The sequence below is a fragment of the Antennarius striatus genome, chromosome 11 (genome assembly GCF_040054535.1).
Source record: "Antennarius striatus isolate MH-2024 chromosome 11, ASM4005453v1, whole genome shotgun sequence".
Classification (NCBI taxonomy): Eukaryota; Metazoa; Chordata; class Actinopteri; order Lophiiformes; family Antennariidae; genus Antennarius; species Antennarius striatus.
In genome coordinates, this window is record NC_090786.1 from 20019773 (window position 1) to 20041982 (window position 22210).

The 22210-nt window shown below is 39.4% G+C and overlaps 1 protein-coding gene across 1 annotated transcript; it reads left to right on the top strand.

Moving 5' to 3' along the window:
* Positions 1 to 18: 18 nt before the first annotated feature.
* tial1 (TIA1 cytotoxic granule-associated RNA binding protein-like 1) lies at positions 19 to 14509 on the top strand. Its single transcript, XM_068326915.1, has 12 exons — positions 19 to 224; positions 637 to 733; positions 955 to 1053; positions 1473 to 1527; positions 1625 to 1712; positions 4687 to 4762; positions 5035 to 5143; positions 7100 to 7195; positions 7298 to 7382; positions 7612 to 7735; positions 8576 to 8718; positions 9417 to 14509. The coding sequence occupies exons 1-12, from the start codon at positions 196 to 198 to the stop codon at positions 9538 to 9540; spliced, it is 1125 nt and encodes a 374-aa protein (XP_068183016.1). The 5' UTR covers positions 19 to 195; the 3' UTR covers positions 9541 to 14509.
* Positions 14510 to 22210: the final 7701 nt, after the last annotated feature.

Genomic DNA, 22210 nt, shown 5'->3' on the forward strand with positions numbered 1-22210 from the left:
GTGCCTTTGATATTAATGACGTCACGCGCGTCTCTGGACTCGAGCGTCGCCGTGACGCATGTTCTGGTCAGCTACAGCTAGCCCTATAGCTAGTTAGCTACGTGTTGGTAGTTAACCGCGTATAGTCACGTCGCTCACCGTTTGTTCCGGGCTATTAATCACCACTTTCGGCCCCGGTGACCGTCAGCGCTGGCCATGGACGACGAGAGCCACCCCAGAACCCTGTGAGTGGTTTTAATGGTCGTAACGGTTAGCATCGAGTGCCGTTAGCCAAGCTAACATTAGGACCCGGTGGCTAACGTCGCTAACCGAGTTAAAGCTGCTGCTGTCCGCACAAACCTAGACGGACAACAAGAACATCTCATGTTTAACCAACGTCAGTATAATTAACATAATTTTAGATATATAAACAATAATATCGTTTAATTAACGAGTGTTTCAAGCAGAATTATTCGCTACCAACGTTGGGCCACATTGAAAACGGTGCGGTGTAAATGAGGCTAGCTAACTTATGTAAACAGCCTCATTTTAACATCGCAGCGTCGCCGAGCATAATATATCATTAAGGCGCAAAAAAAACCCGACTCTTCCATTACTTAGAGTACTGATAACAACTTTCTACTTTTTCATTTCTAGGTATGTTGGAAACCTGTCCAGGGACGTAACGGAAATTCTGATTCTTCAACTCTTCGCGCAGATAGGGCCTTGTAAGAGTTGTAAAATGATAACAGAGGTAAGCGGCTCTCTCTGGTCTCACTGTGTGTTACCGGAGTTTAAGATCCCATCCTTTCACTTATCTGTCTGACCACATTCAGTTAAGAAGAACTTCTGGTGCCTGTCATTTCAGCTGTGTTCTCTTGTTGGCAATGTACCATCATGATTGTTGTTGCTGGTAACAACAAAAATGTCTCCTGTTCAGTGAATCAGTGTTCTTGTCTCCTATGTTTGACTCAGCATACCAGCAATGACCCCTACTGCTTTGTGGAGTTCTTTGAACACAGAGATGCTGCATCAGCGCTTGCAGCCATGAACGGGAGGAAGATATTAGGAAAGGTATGGTAGAAACTCTTTTTATATAAATCACCTGTAATTTTTTGTATCAGTCATAACCTACTGAAGACATGATGCAGAATTAAACATCAGCTTCTGGCAACTTTCTTGAAGAATCTTAGCTTTGTCAAACACCTCCAGTTCTGTGATAGCACTGTGTTTATGGGCTGCAGCCTGTTTCTTCAATTTTTATATTGAAGAAACAATCTAAAAATTGTTAGTCATTAGAAGTATCATTTTGTATTGAATATAAAAAGAAAAACTATTACAAATAGCTAATCAATTATATCTTTTGCCAACTTAACTACAATAAATACAGAAAAGTTCAAGGTGGCTCGACAAAGTTTGCCTCTAGCTGTACTGGCTTCTCTTGAAGTCAGGTCATGGTTGTAATTTTTCTGTATGAAATCCCTGCTTTTCAGGAGGTCAAAGTAAATTGGGCCACCACTCCAAGTAGTCAGAAGAAAGACACATCCAGTAGGTGTTAACCCACTAAACCTCTAACTTGCTTATGTTAATATTTAACAGAAAATAGAAAGTGCATTCTTTCATTTCTGTTTTTTTTTGTCTTCAGATCACTTCCACGTGTTTGTGGGTGATTTAAGCCCAGAGATTGGTACAGAGGACGTCAAGGCTGCATTTGCACCTTTTGGAAAAATCTCGTAAGTTTTCACTTAAAGGCTATTTCTTTTTATGTGCAGTGCTATAATGTGAATTCTGAAATGTAACATGAATTTCTCTCAAGTAATGTAACAGTACCATCATAACAATTATGTTTGATTGTGCTCTTTAACAAACATCTTTGACCATGTTTACATGCATGCAACATACTGACTTATTTTTAGAACCATACAATACAAAATCCAATGTGTGGATGTCCAAGATATGAAACATGAAACAAACCCACAAAGTGCTAATGGGCTTTTTCATTTTCCACTTTACCTGTCATGTCTGAGCTCGGATCTTTTCTTTTGTTTTGGAATAACAAAATTCTTTTGTTCAGCAATTTAGTTTGACTACGAAACACAGGCGAGGGGGCGTAGTCTGTTGTCTGAATGAAATATTAAGGAGCCACCTATGACCTGCAGTATATTGCCCCCTGCCATACGCATTCAGTCTTAAAGTGGCCATGAAAAGTTATCAAAGACCATAAATTATCAAGCTTTAATGGGAAAAAAACTTAGACAGAAAGATGGACCTGCCAGAGCTGTACACAACATGTGACTCTAAACTGTAGTAAAAACTAGTAACACCAGAGTTCCAACTAAAACCTGCAAATCTCAATGCAAGAAACAGCCAAGTTTAGTCTGGAGAAAATAAGAAAAGTAGAGCAATATTATCCAAGATTTTCAGAAATCAAAATCTGTTCAGTTTTATACCCCTCATCACGTCTCTGTGGCCCACCCACTGCCCACTAGTGTGGTTCCCATGGATCCTTTGTAAAGGTAAACAGGTAAGGGTGGACAAGTAAAGTAGAAATAGCTGTGAATTGAGTTAACTGAAGTGAATACAGATCTGATCATAGGAAAATATTTAATGCTAATAATGTCAGCCTTATATATAAGTTGTCATTTAGATTGCTCGTTTACCTTACAATTAAAGCAAATTAGTGTTATATTTTATCATTAGTGTGCCACAGATAGTTCAGTCTGACGTTTTATAATACAATATTATTAATTTTTATTATAGCCAAACTGGTAACAGTAAGGAGAGGAGCTGATCTTTGTAAGATGCACTGTGTAAATCTTGTCTAAGTGTTTTCTAAGTTATACATTTTGAATATTGTATAAATAGGATTTTGACGGTAGCCACCGAGGAGCTTCAAGTAATTATATAGCTAACCTTCTAGTTACCGAGGCTCACAGTGCAAGATGATGTTTAACATGGAAATTGATTCAAATTAATTAGAGCTGTATGATGTGGGCATGATATAAGCTGATTAAACAATTTGATTATTAAATATCATTGAAATCCTGAACAGGAAACTCAACAATGTACCATTACAATATACAGTATATAAATTTAATTTATAATTTAAAAGTTTGAATTCAGTTTCTTTAACTTTACTCAGCATTTTCCCAAGGCTGACATCTCTGTTGAGGTTTGAACGACTGATGGAGCAGCTGCATAGATGGATGACAATTTGTTTTTATGTATTAATCAACCATTGTATTATTGCAATTATTATTAAACTATTAATTCATTCATTTTGTGATTTAATTATATATTTTACACCACCAGTATAGAATAAGAATGACATCTTGGATACCGGTAGTCTAATTTATGAGCAGGGATTTTTTGGGCTTATACGTGAAAAATAGAATACAGGTACATGAAAAAACATGAAGGAGCTGTCAAGGTAACTCTTGTGAGACCGAATGTTGGCGAGTCAACAGGGATGGACAGAGTTCAGGAGAACAAGTTCAAGAAGATGTTTGTTTTTTCTCGCATTCATATCATGTCTCATTTCGCATCCGTTCCACATCCATGCATGTAAACTGAGTTGATGATGGGCTGTAATGAGAAGTCTCATGAAATAAGATCTTTATTACCACATTGTATGTCAAGGTTGTTTTTAATGCTATCAAAGAAATGGGAGTAACCTTATTTTGAATTGTTAATTATGAGTTGTTGAGAATTTAATTGTAGTGAATTTATTGAAGGCTCTGTATTGTGTCTCTGTTTTAATGACTGAGGGTGTCCGCTGTTAGTCAACTCATGCTTTTCTCTGCATAGTTAGGGTGTGGTAAGTAAACTGTGTGCCAGCCAAATGTGAGCTGTTTGTATGAATCTAAACAGCTTGTAGCTGTGGATCTCAGTGAAGTAATAGCATTTTGGTTATTTTGCAGAAATGCTCATAGGATTGGACAGGAGCTTGAAGGCTAACAGCAAGGAACTGTGCACTCTGGAGACTCAGATGTAGTTTTTTTCTCTATTTATTCCATTCTTTCCATATGTCTTTATTTGTAGATGCTATGTATCACCATGATCTAACTTGGATGAACAAATCCCAATAGTCATTGTGTTCCTCTAAATCTATGTGTCTCATTTTGATTTGTGTAGTGTTGTTATAGTGCAATGGTTCTCTTCCAAAATTTCTGAAAATGTCAATTTCTCAAAATTTGCAGCTACCCAAACTCCATACTCCATATTGGTGGTAAAGAATTGACCTGGAAAAATAAAGAAATCTGTTAACAGGCCATGTATGCCTTTTAATTCCTTTTTTCTCTTTTGATATTTTCTATTTTTTCTGCTTGTAGGAAGAGCACCAACATCAGGTTTTAAGATTGCATGGTAATCCATATAAGCTGTTCCTTTGTGACTTTTAAACATTAGCCTACTATTGAAAAGACTGAAAAAGAAATGGTGCTCTAGTTGCAGAGATCCATTAATAAATTAAAAGTTATATTAAAAAATATCATAGGCTGCATGTATTTGTACTTGTTTTTTTATTTACTAGTTTTATTTTAAAATTATATTATGAGTGAGTGCTGAGAAGGAGATCGTTATAGCTAACGTACATTCATGTAGGACAATGTTGAAGATTCACAGTTCAGTGTGTTTTGCGTGGTTCCTTTTGGTTTGAAGTATTTAAACTGGGAAGTGCACTGACATTGATTTAATGTTTCCTTCCAGGGATGCCCGTGTTGTGAAGGACATAACGACAGGCAAATCAAAGGGGTATGGATTTGTGTCCTTCTACAACAAACTGGTAAGGCTCCAGTGCAAGAACACAGACAGAAGGTTATTTCTATTTTCTGTTTATTATTCTACTTTTTGTATTTACAGTAATTAGAATGTAAATTATAGTAGTTGACTATGTAGTCACAGCAGCTTGTTTCATATAACATTAAAATATTTCTTGTTTAAATCTCTACATTTAATGATAGATTTAAATCAGTATATTAAATGCTGATTATAATCCCTTAATTCTTCAGCTTCATCAAAACCACTGGGTTAACTGTCATTTCTTTCCATTTGCAGGATGCAGAGAACTCCATTATTAACATGGGTGGGCAGTGGCTTGGAGGACGCCAGATCAGGACTAACTGGGCGACGCGTAAACCACCAGCTCCAAAGAGCACCCAGGACAGTAAGTTTTAAAGGGTGGGGCCACACACTCCACACCCATGGGTTTTCTGCATTTTGCATGATTAGAGGTGAATGTTTTGTTCATAGTTGACTTTCTCTCGCTCTTTTCCTTTGCTCACGACGTGTGCTGTCCAGTTAGTTTAACAGTCGTGGGATTAGATTCTTACTCAGGAAATTTATTAATAAACTTCATTCATTGCACTACAAATTAATACAACCCCATTTCAAAAATAGTTTGTTCACTGTGTAAAATGTAAATAAAAACAGTGAGCAATTATTTGCAAATGAATCTCTGATGCGCTGGCAACATGTCCAGAGCGTCTCCCCAGCTCCTGCCCATAAGTCAACTGGGGTAGGCTCCCTGTGACCCTGGAAAGTGGAGGAAGTGGTGTGAAATATAAATAAATGAAAGTACAAGTGTATTTAGCATAAAAACAATGTTTAAATGATCATCATCATCATAGAGTTTTGATGCCAGCAACATGTTTATTGGAACAGATGCAGAGTGTGGAGTGGCGTTTGTTTTGAGCATACAGACCACATGGCCCAGGGTCCAAATGTGGCCCGCCACATCATTTTATAAAAATAAATAGATCAAAAGTTTTCTTTGACAAAAAACTACATTTCCCACAATGCAGTAATCAAGCCCATTTTAACTTAAAACAAAAATGTTTTTAAAAAAGTTAGTGTTGGGCATTTCTCTAGTTATGTTACGTGCTGTGCTGAGGCTTCGGTGTCTGTTGAAAAAGCCTGTGTGTGTTCTTTCTATAACACATCAGATAGGACACTTCACATGAGGGCAGGAAAAAAGAAAGCTCCCATCCCCTAAAATATGTCGTCTCACAACAAGGCGGGTCCGGGTTCGAGTCCTGCTCTGTGCAGAGTTCGCATGCTCTCCCCGTGTCTGCGTGGGTTCTCTCCAGGTTCTCCGGCTTCCTCCCACCTCCAAAAGCATGCGCTTCAGGTTGATTGGCCGTTCCTAAATTGACCGTAGGAGTGAGTGTGTGAGTGAGTGATTGTTTGTCTCTATGTGGCTCCGCGGTACACTGGCGTTGTGCCCGGAGTGTCCCCTGCCTCACGCCCTGAGACTGCCGGGATAGGCACCGGCTCCCCCGCGACCTGCGTAAGCGGATTAAGCGGGTTAAGAAAATGACTGACTGACTAATGTCCTAACTTATTTTTGATGTTATTTGTCTTTATTCACTGATAGTTCATTTATGGAGTTCTGTGGGTTTCATAATCTGACAAATAAACAATTTATGTTGTAACAGAGCAATAAACAAACATTTTTTTCTGTGCTACTGTAATGTTTGTAACTTGAAAAAATAATTTCAGAGTTATTTAACATTAAGGACTCATTACATTTGTGTTACATTATTTAGTTACATTTATTAGTTACATATGGCCCTTTAAGGACAGCCAATATGCTGATGTGGCCGTTGGTGGAAATGAGTTTGACACCCCTGATATAGACAGTGACAGTGTTAGATGCGCTATTATCTATTATTTGTTTGAACACTCTATGCCAGTTTCCCCGGTTTATGTGTCACCAAATTTTGTGGTACAGTATTTCCAGTCTCACCTGCTGTGTTATTGTTTACTCACTGCATTATTCAGAATGTTTGGATTTTTGCATATTGGAGCAAATATCATACCAAATACCACTGCTGCCTGATCACAACAAAATTTAGGAAATTTTTATTTCAATGTAAGTGTGGTTATGATTGTTCCAGAACATTCACTGTTCACTTTTTTCAGCAGCATAATCATCATAATGCCTTACAAAGCCACCCTTTTAGCTTTGTATATACAATCTGATTATAGCCAACAGATTTCAAGTGTAGTAAATTTCATCCTAGCTTTTATAAATCGAAGCTCTGATTGACTTGAGTGACTTTATACTTGTGTTTTGACTATAAAGTTCGTAACATCCAGCTGTTGCTTGTTTCTGTTTCAGATGGCTCAAAGCACCTGAGGTTCGATGATGTGGTGACACAGTCCAGTCCGCAAAACTGCACCGTGTATTGTGGAGGGATCCAGTCAGGACTATCAGGCGAGTGTTACACACTCTAAGATTCTGCACTGACCACAAGAGTAGTTTTATACTACCCAGCAGCCTCAGAGAACTAACCACGTCAATGTCTGGTTCTTACAGAGCACCTGATGCGACAGACGTTCTCACCGTTTGGGCCAATTATGGAGATCCGGGTTTTCCCAGAGAAGGGATACTCCTTCATCAGGTAGTGGCAGCATATAGCCTCTAGATGTCAACACAAGCATGGAGCATGATTTAACGATGAGCCAGTCAGTACTGGACTCAGTGTCAGTGGCTTGGAATGATGCGTGTATCCCATGTTACTGCTATGATAAGGGATCAGTTATGTAATTATTGGTAATTTGTGAACTTCATTAGAGTAGTTTTTTAAAAACTTTATCAATGCGACTGCTAAACTTGTTTTTCCTTTAAAGGTTTTCCTCCCACGACTCTGCTGCCCACGCCATTGTTTCAGTAAATGGAACGGCCATAGAAGGTCACATGGTCAAGTGCTTCTGGGGCAAAGAATCTCCTGACATGACGAAAAATTCACAGCAGGTAAGGAAAATGTGACTGATAACAAAATTAATGAGATTTAAAGTAACTACAGGTAGTCCTCAACCTACGAACACAATTGGTTAGTAAGCTGTTCGTAAGCTGAATTATTCGTTAAGTCGTTATTGATTAAATTTCAAACTATCATGATCATTTGAGGTCATGGAAATGCATAGGGTACTATTCCCTAAAACTTACCAGTAATAATTACAAAAAATACTACAGTATACTGTCATAATTTAACCTACCTTTAGACTCTACCCGATCACATAGAAAGAATGCAGAACTTATTTCTGTTCTGTTATGATCTGATTGCGAACAATGTTTTGTTTTTGAAAATTACCGGACTCTCCCCTCCACATCTGTGTTTGAGTCACTTTTGAAACAAGATGTTTGCCTCGGTCACATGACTACTTTCTCATAGGGAACTCTCCGCCCGCTAACACACAGTACAATAGAGCTAAATTGAAACTCCCAAACAAGCAAAACCGACAAAAAACAAACACCTTTGGAAAGTTTTTTTTGCATAGGGTAAAAGAGTCAGTGATGAGAACCACAATAAATGGTAAAGTATCCGAGGTCTGAAACCTGACGCACTAAGAGACAACAACAACAAGAGGGGGAGACGAGCGTTAAAGATGCGTGAATGCGGTGTTGCTATCTACGAATGTTGACATGTCGGATGTTCATATCTTGAGAACTACCTGCAGTTCAGTTGTAGATAAAATTGATTAAAATAATTAACCACCCTGACTGTCAAATTATTTGTTTGTTTTAAGTAGGTAAGATATTATAGAGCAGTTAAGAGGTTTATTCACTTCTCTCTCTGATGATGCTTCCCAGGTTGAGTACAGTCAGTGGGGGCAGTGGAACCAGGTTTATGGGAATCCACAGCAACAGTACGGCCAGTATGTGACCAACGGATGGCAAGTCCCCTCGTACAGCATGTACAACCAGACGTGGAACCAGCAAGGATTTGGAGTAGAGTGAGTTCTCCTCAGGATTGTTCATTATTAACTCTCATGCTGGTTGGCCAGAGCACTTAAACCTGTCATTAAATATGTTAAAACTAGAATGGAAGACAACTTAACAACTACCTCATGGCAAGACACTGGATTTAGTCAGTTGTCAGTGTCAGAAACGATTACCAATAGAAGCTACATGGGACAGGAACATATCTGCTGTTAATGAGAAAGAGCTTCATTGTCACATCAACAGTGCATCTAAAATGTTGCTCATTCATTTTGTTTTACTTTTGTCAGGTATTTTTATTTTAGTTTTAGCTTTAAGTCCTGTGTCAAATTTCATTTTTATTCTCATGTGTCTGCATCTTTGTGTTATTTTATTCAAAGAAAGGTTTTGAGCTCTACTTTTATCGAATAAAAGCACTGAGGTTATAAGTAGAAGTGAAATCCATCAGTAGTTACATTTGCACACTGTTCAATTGAATTTTAATCTCCAAGGTGGTGGGTATGGGTTCTTTTCCTTTTTAATGTGTGATAATAGCTCCCAGATGTTTTCCTTAGTCCTTCAGCCTTTTTATAATCACTTTAGACTCAAAGACTCACTGCATGTAGGAGCTGTTTGGTAAAAACTTGATGAAAATACTTGATTTGTTGGACTACATAGCCGACGTTTGCGTGCGGTCAGTCGTCCTAATTTGGTTTTCATGCCATCTTTGCAGGCAGTCTCAGTCGCCAGCCTGGATGGGAGGCTTCGGATCTCCATCTGCCCAGGCTACGGCCCCGCCCGGTCCAGTCATGTCCAACCTGACCAATTACAGCATGGCTGGCTACCAAACACAGTGAGCTGGGCCTAAACTAAATGTAACACCAAGAGGAGTTTTATATCCCAGATTACACAGCACTCTTTCATCTGGTCAGCTACCGAGTTAGAAGAGGGGCTGGGGCCATGTTCACAAAGTCTTTGTAGCTTTTAGTTGTTCCTAAAAGTTCAAGTTTAAAAATAATGCTTAAAATAAGTGTTCTTTTACTCTGAGAAGTTTATCTGATGAGATTTCATAGTTCTGTCATGGACAAGTGCTTTTAAAGCCAAACCAAACCTCAAAGTCAGACCTGCCACCTTTAGTAATTTTAAAAATTTGGTACTCTAAATCAGGGGTGTCCAAACTTTTTATAAAGAAGACCAGATTTGGTGAAATGAAAATGTGTGAGGGCCGACTTTCAGCCTGAAGTTCTTGGAACTATGAAAATTAAATGCAAATAACCTATTTAATTACATTTTTATTGTAAATGACATTCTTTTCATTGCTTCACATGAAATACAAATTACAAACTTAAAGTTCACCCTGCCTTTCTTATGTAAAGATTAACATTAAATGAAGAAAAAGCTGTTTTCAAAATAAAAACGTTCAAGAAGCTTCACATTATTCACTCTTAAATGCTCACTGTAAACATTTAAATTCTAACCATGTGAACAGGAACATAATACTAACAGTTACGGCACCAATTGTGCTTTGTAAATAAAATTGTTTGGCAGGTCATTCTTTCAGTGACATCTTCTCTGGATGGTGATTTCCCCTTCATCATCCTGTACGAAGGCAGCGTCAAGACGAGAAACAGGATGTCGATGTTTCAAGCTTGTTAACCAAATACATTATTTGGACTTGTGAACACATCAACAAGAGTTTGAAAAAAAAAAAAAAGACGAACTTTAATGGTCTGAATTTATTAACTCATTGGTTGACAGCCATTCCCAGAGCAGCCATCCACACACTGCCAGCAGTTTGAGTATTTTGACTGATCCATCAAGACCCGCAGAATATTGTGTTGTATAATTTTGTAACAACAAAGCTACTGAAACAAAAAACAGACTTCTTTCATCTGGAAAACCCCCCATAAATGGTGTTTTTAGACACTTAGTGACCCTCTATGGTTGGCAGTCTATAGAGGGTCACTAAGCTCATCCAGAGGTCAAAAACCTAATGTCAGCATTTGATCTCTGGCAATAAATCGGCTGCAGCGGAGCAACGACAGTCAGCACACTTCAGAATGGTGGAGAGGAACCCTTTTAATTATCTCTGGTGGGGCCCTTGTGCCTACACAACTGTGTTCATCACACCTCCATGCTGGGCTGTGTGGCTCAGAAGACTGCTGGTGGATGATGCAGAGCATTTTGACAACCTGTGCTTCTGCGCTGGTGTTGTAACGCCACACGGCTGGTTCCACATGAGTCCAGCCTGGTCAGTTGTGCCTGACGCAGCTTCAAAAATGTCTTTACCAGCTGCTGTCCCCTTTTAGACTCAAGAGATCAAGCAGTTCCTCCATAAGGCAAAAGCAATTGTCACTCCCTGCAAAAAAGTTTGGACACTTCTGTTGTAAATGATGCTAAAGGCTGATGCCACTGAGCTCACAACACATCACAACACAAAAGGGAAGTGGAGTTTAGCTTGACAAAAAGCCACAGAAGGAGGGTTCAAGAGATCTTGATCCTGAGTTTAAGTTGGAATGATTAACAAATGCATCATGTCACTCATTGCAAAGCTTGAAAGCTTGAATTCAGCTTTATTTCATTGCTTCTTACTTTGGCTGATTCCAGGATGAGCTCAAAGCTTTTGGATACAGTCTGGAGCGGATGAGCAAAGTGATTTAGAATTTAGAATTTATTGAGACCGTACACCCAGAAAATATTTCATGTTGATAACTTCAGGCTAACATTGTGTAATCGCGTTCTCTCTTGCTGTGGATTTAAGTTGTTATTTTGCAGATGTAAAATGTCTTTTAAAGATGCTGTATTTGCCAAACACACAACAATAATCACAAGAACTGATGTTTGCAGAATTGAAAAAGCAGGTATTACTGCTGGATTGCTGGAATTACTTTATGTTCATTATTCACAATTGATGTATACTGTATTCCAAAAACAAAAATGAATAAGTAACGTTTTAATGGAATTCGCCGAAGCTCTGTTTGTTTAAGCATAGCTGCATGAAATGAAATATGAATCATATAAAAGACATTGAGATCTTTTTCTTTGACTGCGTAAGAAAACATAACCTACACTGGGCTGACAGATTATTCACACATTCACAGGAACGGGTTTCTATCACTGCCTGTTCATTGAGTCGTGTCTTACTTTCAAAAAGCTGAATGTATTGTTTATTTCTTGCTAATTCATATGTCGAGTGACGATGTGGTTTATGATGATATTGGTGAGGTGGTGTGAACATATGTGAACTCAGCGGTACACGTTGGCAGGTCTGATCTACGTAGATGTCTAAGAGCATGTCAACCATAAAGGTTTTGGCTTTATGAAATTGGATGACAAGTGATGTTTGACAGTGTGTGACATGGAGCATTAGGGTGTTTCCCGGACAGCTTTCTTTAATTGAACACATGGTTACGCTGACAGTGAAGCCCATCCTTCAGGAATTCAGTGCAGTTCTTCAAAAGTAATCGTTTCCCCCGTCGGTCAAAATTCAAGAAAGTTTTGTATCTAAATATCCAGAGATGTACAGAGATAATTTAATTTAATGACTTAAGAAACAATTGTGTTATTCCAAGAGCTCACATGTCAAGGCTTCTAATTACATGAATAATTATTAAACTACAGCAATATCTGCTCTCAGTTTGCCAATATTTTTTTTAATACTTAATGATAAAGTGTTTGTTACTTGTTAGACTTAAATGCTTTTTTACCTAATGACTGAGGGGTTCGTTCAATTTATACAACATTAGACAGTTACACTTAATGTTAATGCTAGTTAGTTACATTTTTGTCATACAGGTTAATTGTTATTTAAATGGCCTCCAGTAGCCTTTTTACAAAGAAATCAAGCAATAGACCTAGACCCTCCTGAACGCTGTCTGTGTTCACTATGAACAGAACAGGCGTGGAACCCTGCCAGAGTGTGATTTTAAATAGCATGTTAGCATGACAACATAATACAGTAATCCCTCGTTTATTCGTGCTTCAAGATGCACGACTTCACTACATCATGGATTTTTAGTAGGTAGTCATGTGATACCGTACGTGCATGCTATTGGTTGACAGCATCCATTTGTGCGCTGCGTTCTGAGAATCAAGGAACGCAGCGCACTTCTGTGTATTAAAGAAACACTTTTCTTTAATACAAAAGTGTTTTTTAAACAGTCTATTAGAGTGTGGGGAAAAGGTAATACATAATATATAAGGTGGTTTAATATCAGTATGGGAAGGGTTCATAAACATTTAAATTACTGTAAATAATGAAATAAATTGTCGCGATATCGCGGAATTTCATTTATTGCGGGTCCTAGAACACACTAACCACGAGTAACGAGGGATTACTGTACATTCAGAAAGGTTCTGGCCTATTCTGTTCTGCCACCTCTTTATAACCTGCTTCCAACTCTAAGGCAGAACAACCCCCTCCAGCACACACACATACACACACGCGCACAAACACACGCACACATTCTCTTTTCATTTCTTAATGAAAAGTGCTTTGTGAATAGAAGGCCTTGCACCAGTGTGTGTGTGTGTGTGTGTGTGAAGAACTCTTTCAAACAGTTGTGGCTTTAGGGGAGTTTTGTGTGAAGTTTATCTCTTTGGGTAAATTTTGTGTACAAAGTGTAAAGTGTGTGTAAAGTGTACAAAAATGTCACCCACACAGCACTAAATGCAAATACTAGGTTTTTGATGTTTAATATCGGAGTGATCAGCATTTTCTTTGTGGATAAACTTTTAATTTAAACTCCGGTGTAGTTTGGACTGAGTTCTATTGTTTTCTCAAAGGAAATGCTAAAGCACATGGTCACTATGTAAGGGACATATTGTAAAATAGCTCCACCCTCAAACTTTGTAAAGATAACTGACTGTGCTGATTCTGGGGCTGGTTTCCTAGAATATTGAATCTTGAATATCAAAAGTATTTTTCTTCTGTCTTCCTCTTGATAGCCTCAGTGAATTTATCATTGTTTTGCTACAAAGAACCTTAAATTTAATTTAGCACCAAAACCAGCCCCTAATCATACTACATTCTTTTTTACCCTCATCTGAATGCTGTACATGAGTCACCTGCCTGCGTTCATTGTTTTAGGTTTACTATTTATAAAGGTTGTTTTATTTGACACTGATTCCTCAGAAAGTGGCAGGAATCCTGATTATTTCATTTGCTTGTCAGACTCGTAGTTTTCGTCTGCTGGTTAGTGCATTCTGAATCTGCTCAGTGTTTGCACTTCAATATTTACAAGGTAAAATTTTAAAAAAAATGTAAAAAGGTTATACTGTAGTCTGCCTTTCTCAGTGACCTTCTGCCCATTTAATTTGTTTTTAGATTTGTCTTTCTGTACAGTTTATTACACTCCCTGTAAGCTCTATTGTTTTCCTGATTTTCCTTTTAGTTTGGGGTTTTTTCTCTTTTGAAAGAGAACAGAGTCATTGTACCTGAGTGTGTAAATATATACTCTGACCACAACTCTTCATTAAACCTAAAAAGCAATGTACATAATGTAGGTAGAACATTATGAAATAAATAATTTATGAATAGGCCTTAACTGATGTGTCACTGAATTCAAAAATTGTATTATTTGCTGTATTACAAATCTAAATTCTTTGTCATTGTGAATTTCCCCCATTTTTATCTTTTTGTGCCATTTTCAGGAAGTAGCAGGAAGCTTGAAGTGTTTCAGCTTGAGTCGCTCACTCGTCTAATTAATGGGTTGCTTCAAATACTGAATGTAATTGGAACTTTTAAAACATCAAGTGATGTAAAATATTGAAGAATGATGAAAAGGATGAAAACAGAAAAGTCACTTCAAATAAAGAATCATTTGATCCTGGTCTGGTCAGTACATTTATTATTATTCACTCCAAAGCCATTTATTCAATCATCTTAAGAGAGGGAATCACATATTTAAACTTTGTGAATTAAGTTGTACCATCTGTTAAATGTACGGGCAAAATGTTCTGATGTCTCTGGTTCAGCAGAGGACACCTGTAGTCCATTTCCTGGACACGTCTTTGTGTGGAGATCCACTCCTGGGGAAGCTCCCCAAGTTCTTAAAAAGACCTTGCTTGTCACTAATAATTAGTAATTAGTAATGGACAGTCCCAATTTGCATCTTGTACAACATTGTAGTCACCATCAGTAATTAAATTAGAGCATAAAGTTTAATTTGGTCAATAAATCACACTAAATATTTTGGGTGACAAACGTTTAAAATAATATAAAAAGTAAATAATGCTAAGCTTTATTATTTGGACCTTAGTGCAACCAGTGACCCAAGTTCACTGCGACACTTGGGTCGCAGTAAAAGACACTGCGACCCAAGTGTCTTTCAGCTCAGCGTGGTGCTCAGCAGGTGGCCGTTACAAACAAACCAGCGGGTGTGTGATGGGCCATGGATCCCAAAGGGAAGAAGAGAACAATGGCTGAGGAGAACAGAGGATTCAACTGTTCTTTGACAGATTCATTTGCTTTCATTGCCAATGCGGAAGGATTGTCTGCATGTTTGCTTTGTCATGAGAAGTTGTCAAATAACAAAAAGAGCAAGGAGGAAAGATATCTCCAGGGAAGGCGTGCTACATTTGCAGCCAAGTACTCAGTTGGGAGTGAGAGGAAAACAGTGCGATTGCAGTACTTCTGGGGAAATTAGAGAAGTGCAAAGATAGATTTAAGAAGTGGATTGCAGGATTACAGGAAGGATTCATTCATTAAAATATCAGAGCACCTATTTTCAGACTTCAAAAACAAAACTGAGATAATACAGAAAATTAAAGGCAGTGACAGTGAAGGAAAAGACACGCAACATCACCAATCAGCAAATCAAGGACATTAATTCAGTTCCAGCATACACGCCTCTGATTGGCGCCCCAACCGTGTGGGACAATTGTGATGAAAACCGTTTCATTACTCGGTGACCCATTCATTGGGAACTTGGGCGCCCTTTTTTTGGCAGGGTGACTGTACTGCAGCCAGACGACGATCGATGAGCCTAGAAAACAACTCTGTGATGTTTCCTGTATTGCAAATATTTTCTGAACAAAACCGAATATAATTTAACGTGTTAATCCTTGCTTGCTATATTGTACCCTTATAGAAACTTGATTTATGATTATTGATCCTTGCAGGGTTCAATAAAGCAATGAGATATAGATTACGTTTGTGCATGTCTATGTAATATAAATATATACACGTGTGTTTGTGTAAGTTACACAGGAGGTTTGGTTTCACTGGAATAAAAACAAGGTCTATACTGTGAGTCAGGATTCCGAGACGTCATCACAGCAGCACCACCGGCTTCATTCTCACGTCTGGCTCAGTAACGTCTCATCATTGACGACGTGAAAGCAAACACTTCACATGAAACTTAAAAATGACATGTGTTGTGGTTTATTATTTTCTACTGTGTGAGCAACAGAGCTTGAAAATAATTTTTTTAGATATTAAAATCTACTTTGTTCGGCAGCACCAGTTCTAAATGTTCCCAGACTTGAGATCTCTTTCTGGTCGGTTCCATTGCAAAGCAATTAGAAAACCAACCTTCAGCAATCCGATCACTAATCTAATCAATCCAGAAGATTTTAACACGATAGGCAGCGAAACGCACTGTTTCATCTATTTTAAAGCATCTGGAACTGGCCGGTGTTTCGAATCCCCACCCATTGATCCAAATCATAAAACTGGTTCACCTGGTGAGTTCAGTGTTTCCAAACACCTGAGTGTGTCAAACATCATCAGTCACGTGGTTTTTCCACATTTGAAGCAGACTTCCCCGAGACGATTTCTGACAGTTTGTGCAGAAATTCTTTGGTTATCAAACTGATTGTTTCAGCAGCTGTACGGGTGGCTGGACTTGGACCATCTTGGACGTGAACTTGCTGGTTGTCAGTTCTTGGGCTGGTGTGGTTATACGTGGTCTGGGGTTGTGAGTCTGATTGGATGTACCACCAACTTCTCTGAAAAACCTTTGGAGACCCCTCAGGGAAAAGAAATAAACATTAAACTCACGAGCAACAGCTCTGGTGGACATTCCTGCTGTCCGCATGCCAATTGCACGCTCCCTCAAACCTTGTGAAATCTGTGGCATTGTGCTGTGTGAAAGAACTGAACATTTCAGACTGGCCAGTCCTAGACACATCGGTGTAATAATCATGCTGTCTAATCAGCATCTGATATTATCTCGGCAAAGGAGACGTGCTCACTATCACAGATTTAGGCAGATTTTCAAACAATTTTTGAGAGAAAGGGACGTTGCAATCTGTGACTAGCTTTGATCGACAAGGGAGAAGGCCATTGTGAGATCAAAGCTAGGCTTTGACCTATGACAGTAGGTCACAGCACTAGCTTTGATCTTTGAGTGCATGATCAAAGCACTAGCTTTGATCAGTGAGATCTGGCTATGAACTACTATCTAACTCAGGTCAGTGCGGATTCTTACTCACAAGAGGTAGCAACAATTCATGGTTTTGCATCTCAAAATGATAACCAAGCACTTTTTCACCCAACTGTCAACTATCACCTTTTGTCTTCCAAAGATACAGTAAGTACTTCAGGGGGTATAAACCTTAGATAGTTATAGTTTTTTTTCTTACACAAACGACACAGTATTACCACAATGCCACTAAGCAAAGAGAAATATACAAAAAAAAGAGGCTAGCATGTCAGGATGACTGGAGAAAAACAGGATAAACAGAAGGAGAGGGTGAGACAGAGTATGAACAAGGCTCGACAGACAATGACTGAAGAAGAACAGGAAGCTGAGAGGGAGAAGGCCAGTGTGAGTAAGATAGATGTAGATAGATAGATATACAGTATACTTTATTAATCCCGGAGGAAATTGTACATATCCACTGCTCAGGCATTACATAATGAATAAATACTGGATTAAACACCAAGAGAAAAAAACACTGACATCACAGGACATACCACAAGACATACATTACACTAACAGACACATGCAGCACCAACAGGACATAAACTATAACTAAAATATAAACAGTATAAAATAAAATATAAAAAGTATCAAATTAAGTCCATTCAACCGCGTGCCGACCTCACCACCTCCCTCCCGCTCCTCCTGAGAGTCATTGTACCCCCTGATGACACGGGGCACGAAGGAGGACCTCAGCCTCTCTGTGGAGGCGCTGTGTGACAGCAGTCTGCCGCTGAAGGTGCTCCTCTGCTGGGAGAAGGTGGTGTGTAGGGGGTGCCTGGTGTTGTTCATGATAGCCCTGACTTTGGACATGGTCCTGCTCTCCACAGAGTCCAGGCTCAGCCCGACCACGGAGCCCGCTCTGCGGATGAGTCTGTTCAGACGGTCCATATCTCTTTTCCTGGCCCCCCCACCCCAACACAATGGCGTATGACAGCACACTGGAGACTACGGACTGATAGAACATGAGAAGGAGCTTAGGACAGATGTTGAAGGAGGCCAGCCTCCTCAGGAAGTACATCCTGCTCTGCCCCTTCTTGTACACACAGTCCCAGTTGAGTGACCAGTCCAGTCTGCTGTCTAGCTGCAGTCCCAGGTACTTATAGTTTCCCACCACCTCCACCTCACTGCCCTCCATGATCACTGAATGTGGAGAGGGAGGTGCCCGCCAGAAATCCAGCACCATCTCCTTGGTCTTGGAGATGTTGAGCTGGAGCTGGTTCTGTTGGCACCACTCCACGAAGTCAGCCACCAATGCCCTGTACCCCCCCTCATCACCCTCCCGGATACATGCCACAATCGCAGTGTCATCGGAGTACTTCTGTATGTGGCATGTATCCGAATTGTGCTTGAAGAGACGAGGGAGAAGGCCAGTGTCAATAAGACCATAGTTCAAAACTAGTGTTTTGATCAATGACAGTAGGTCAGAGCACTAGCTATGATCTTTGACTTACGCAAGTAGGTCAGGGTAAAAATTTAAATTTAAGGGTGTTGCGGGACGTTATAATCTGTGACTGTTCTTGTTATTAATTCCATAATTTGTCTGTATAGTATTGAAGAGACAGTACAAACGGATTCTCCTGACAGAACAGAAGAATCATCAATGAGAGTTAGAGAGGTAATACAGGAGACAGTGCGTCTGCCCTCACTGAAAGCAGGATATGTACCACAGTCCTTAAAAGTAGCAGTAATCAACCCTCTTCTCAGTTAACCTTACCTTGACCCTGCAGTTCCAAATAACTTTAGACCCATATCAAATCTTTGATTCTTATCTAAGATCTTGGAGAAAATAGTTGCTAATCAGTTATGTGAGTTCCAACAGTTTATTTGAGAATATCCAGTCAGGTTTTCAGGAACATCATAGTACAGAAACGAAACTCTTATTTCCCAATGAGGGAGAATTTTTTCCGAGAAAGCGTTCTATTTTTTTGTATTTTTTTTTACATTTTCCATATATGTAAAACAGCTACGTGTGAGACAATAAATTGGGTTGGACAATAGGTTTCACATTTTGATGGCGAAAACCCAGGTGTGTTAAAGGTGTGTCATGAACACCACTGGGCTTAAACACCATGACTCTTCTTGTGGTTTCCTTTATACTCAAAAAGATTAGGACCATCTAGGCTTTTATTTCTTTGACACACCGAAGCAAATGAGATCTGGCATATTTTTTTCTGGTGCATATAAGGTTGGGAGTCATCTGCATAAAATGGAAAGGTGGTCTGCTGTGTCGAAGGCAGCGAGACGATCTAAACGCAGAATTACAGTACTACTAGTTTGCATTGGCAGTGGATGCCAGCCGAGGATGTTTGACATACAGTACAACTGGAAACGTGCAAAGTTTGGTTATTTTCACTACATAGAAAACTACATTTATTATAAGAAGAAGATTTGTTTAATGTTTCTAAATCTGACAAATTTAAAATTGCATACACCTAACATAGTCACTTCAAAAAACAAAAAAATTGCACTGTGATATTTTGCTGGACATTCATTCATCTTTCATGGAACATATTCACTGCAAACATGATAATAACAATGAACATGATAATAATGATGGGAGAGTCAGGCTACTGGTTCATCTCTTGTCCCAAAGTTCCTCAATTTAAAAATCTTGGGCTACAGAGTCAACAATTCAGATTGATGGATGGTTCTCAATGGTGAAAGGAAAACGACGATAATTTTTATACATCCTCCTACCCTATACAGAAATAAAACAAACATCATCAGATCAGCAGACAAACTGTGTGAGGTAGACATTCAAGTGTGTGTGTGTGTGTGTGTGTCTGTCTGTCTACTTACATAGTTGTCTATTGCAGACCAGTCAGGATACTGTTGCATATGTTCTTCTTTTGCTGTCCAGGCTTCTCTGTAATATTTGTCCTGCTCCCCCTTTGATAGAGATTTCCACTGTGGACAGACAGACATAGGTACAGATAGATGTCCACTGTGAACTGACAGATATAGATCTATTGTAATCCCTTGCTAATTTGCACTTCAAGATGCATGGTTTCACTACATTGCAGATTTTTAGTAGGTAGTCATGTGATATTGTGCGTACATGCTATTGGTTGACAGACTCCGTTTCGAGACTCATGGAATGCAGCGCACTTCCATGTATTAAAGAAACACTAGACATCCACTGTGGACAGACACATATAGATGTACCCCCCTTTGCAGTCCCCAGCAAACACTATGGGTGACTGACTGCACTGACCCTTTTCCCCGCACTCTGTTCCGTAACTGGATCTGTTGTCCTATTTACTGTAGGGACATATCTAGAGTATCTAAACTAATTACTTTAATTGCCAATTTAAAAGTCCTAAAGCTATTTACCTATTTGTATTTACAAGGAATGTTATTAACTGGTTCAGGTACTATGTTTTTTTTGTTCTAACCGGTTCAGGAACGTCTGTTCATGGATGGATCGTAAAACAGGAAACGTTATAATTCTGTTTCTGTTCAGAACGAACCGATTGGCAAAAAATTCTGGTTCAAAGCCCTGGTCTTTTTTTCCTCCATATGTCCCGTGAGCATAACAAATTCCCTTGCAGTATCTCCAACAATACAGAGAATACACCACATGTTTCATCACGAGTGAGGCCCTGCTTCTTAGTATGTTTATTAGTTCTGATTTTTCTTCCTGCCGTCCACACCATGCTCGCGAACTTCTTTGTCTTTGCTCTCTTTTTTTCTATTCTTTTTTCTCTACAAAAACCCCGTGAATCTTTCCCCTCTGGTCGCAGACCAAGGCAATGATCTTCATATATACAGAACCAGACATTTGTCATCTAAATTGAAATCATGGCATATCAACAGGTTTTCATAATGTAATGAACAAAAGCTCCTGAAATGAATATCCAATCTTTATAACATTATTTTTTTCCTGCAACAAATAAAACAATGAAATAAACAATAATCATAACCATGTGTTCTTCCAACAACAATAAACCCAAAATAATGAAATTAGTAAACAATTATAATACATTTGTCCTGTTCTTACATACAAACTATGAAACTGTGAATGGTGATTTGGAATTCTAAATTGTGCAACCCATTGAAACAACTCCCAATATCATAAACTTAACATTTCTTTATTCCTCAGAATCAATAAACACAACGTCACATGTATGCTTTACTATTTGCACACAATTCCTTTTTCCACCATAACAGCATTTCTAAACTCCTAGACTATTACTATCTCTTTCCCTTTCTCCTAACCCATTTATTATCTCTTTTCTTATCTAACCTATTTCACCTGACCATGTTGTGATGTTTTCTGTAATTGTGTTCGGCTTGTTGTCTATTACCCACTATTACACTCCATCCATCCATTCATCTTCAACCGCTTATCCGGGGCCGGGTTGCGGGGGCAACAGTCTCAGCAGGGATGCTCATACTTTCCTCTCCCCAGACACCTCTTCCAGCTCCTCCAGGGGGGAACCCGGGGCGTTCCCAAGGCCAGCTGAGAGACATAGTCCCTCCAGCGTGTCCTAGGTCTTCCTCCAGGTCTCCTCCCGGTAGGACATGCCTCCCCAGGGAGTCGCCCAGGAGCCGTCCAGAACAGATGCCCGAGCCACCTCAGCTGGCACTGCTCGAGTTGGAGGAGCAGCGGCTCTACTCCGAGCTCCTCCCTTGTGACTGAGCTCTTCACCCTATCTCTAAGGGTGCGCCCAGCCACTCAACAAAGGAAACTCATTTTAGCAGCTTGTATCCGTGATCTTGTCCTTTCGGTCATGACCCTAAGCTCATGACCATAGGTGAGAGTAGGAACGTAGACTGATCAGTAAATCGAGAGCTTCGTCTTGCGACTTAGCTCCTTCTTCTCTACGAGAGACCTATACAGTGCCTGCATCGCTGCAGAAGCTGCACTGATCTGTCTGTCAATGTCACGTTCCACCCTTTCCTCACTCGCGAACAAGACCCCAAGATACTTAAACACCTCCACTTGGGGCACAGACTCTCCACCGACCTGAAGAGGACACACCGCCCTTTTCCGGTCGAGAACCATGGCCTCGGATTTAGAGGTGCTGATCCTCATCCCACTTGTGTCACACTCTGCAAACCGTCGCAGTGCACACTGAAGGTCCAGGTTTGATGA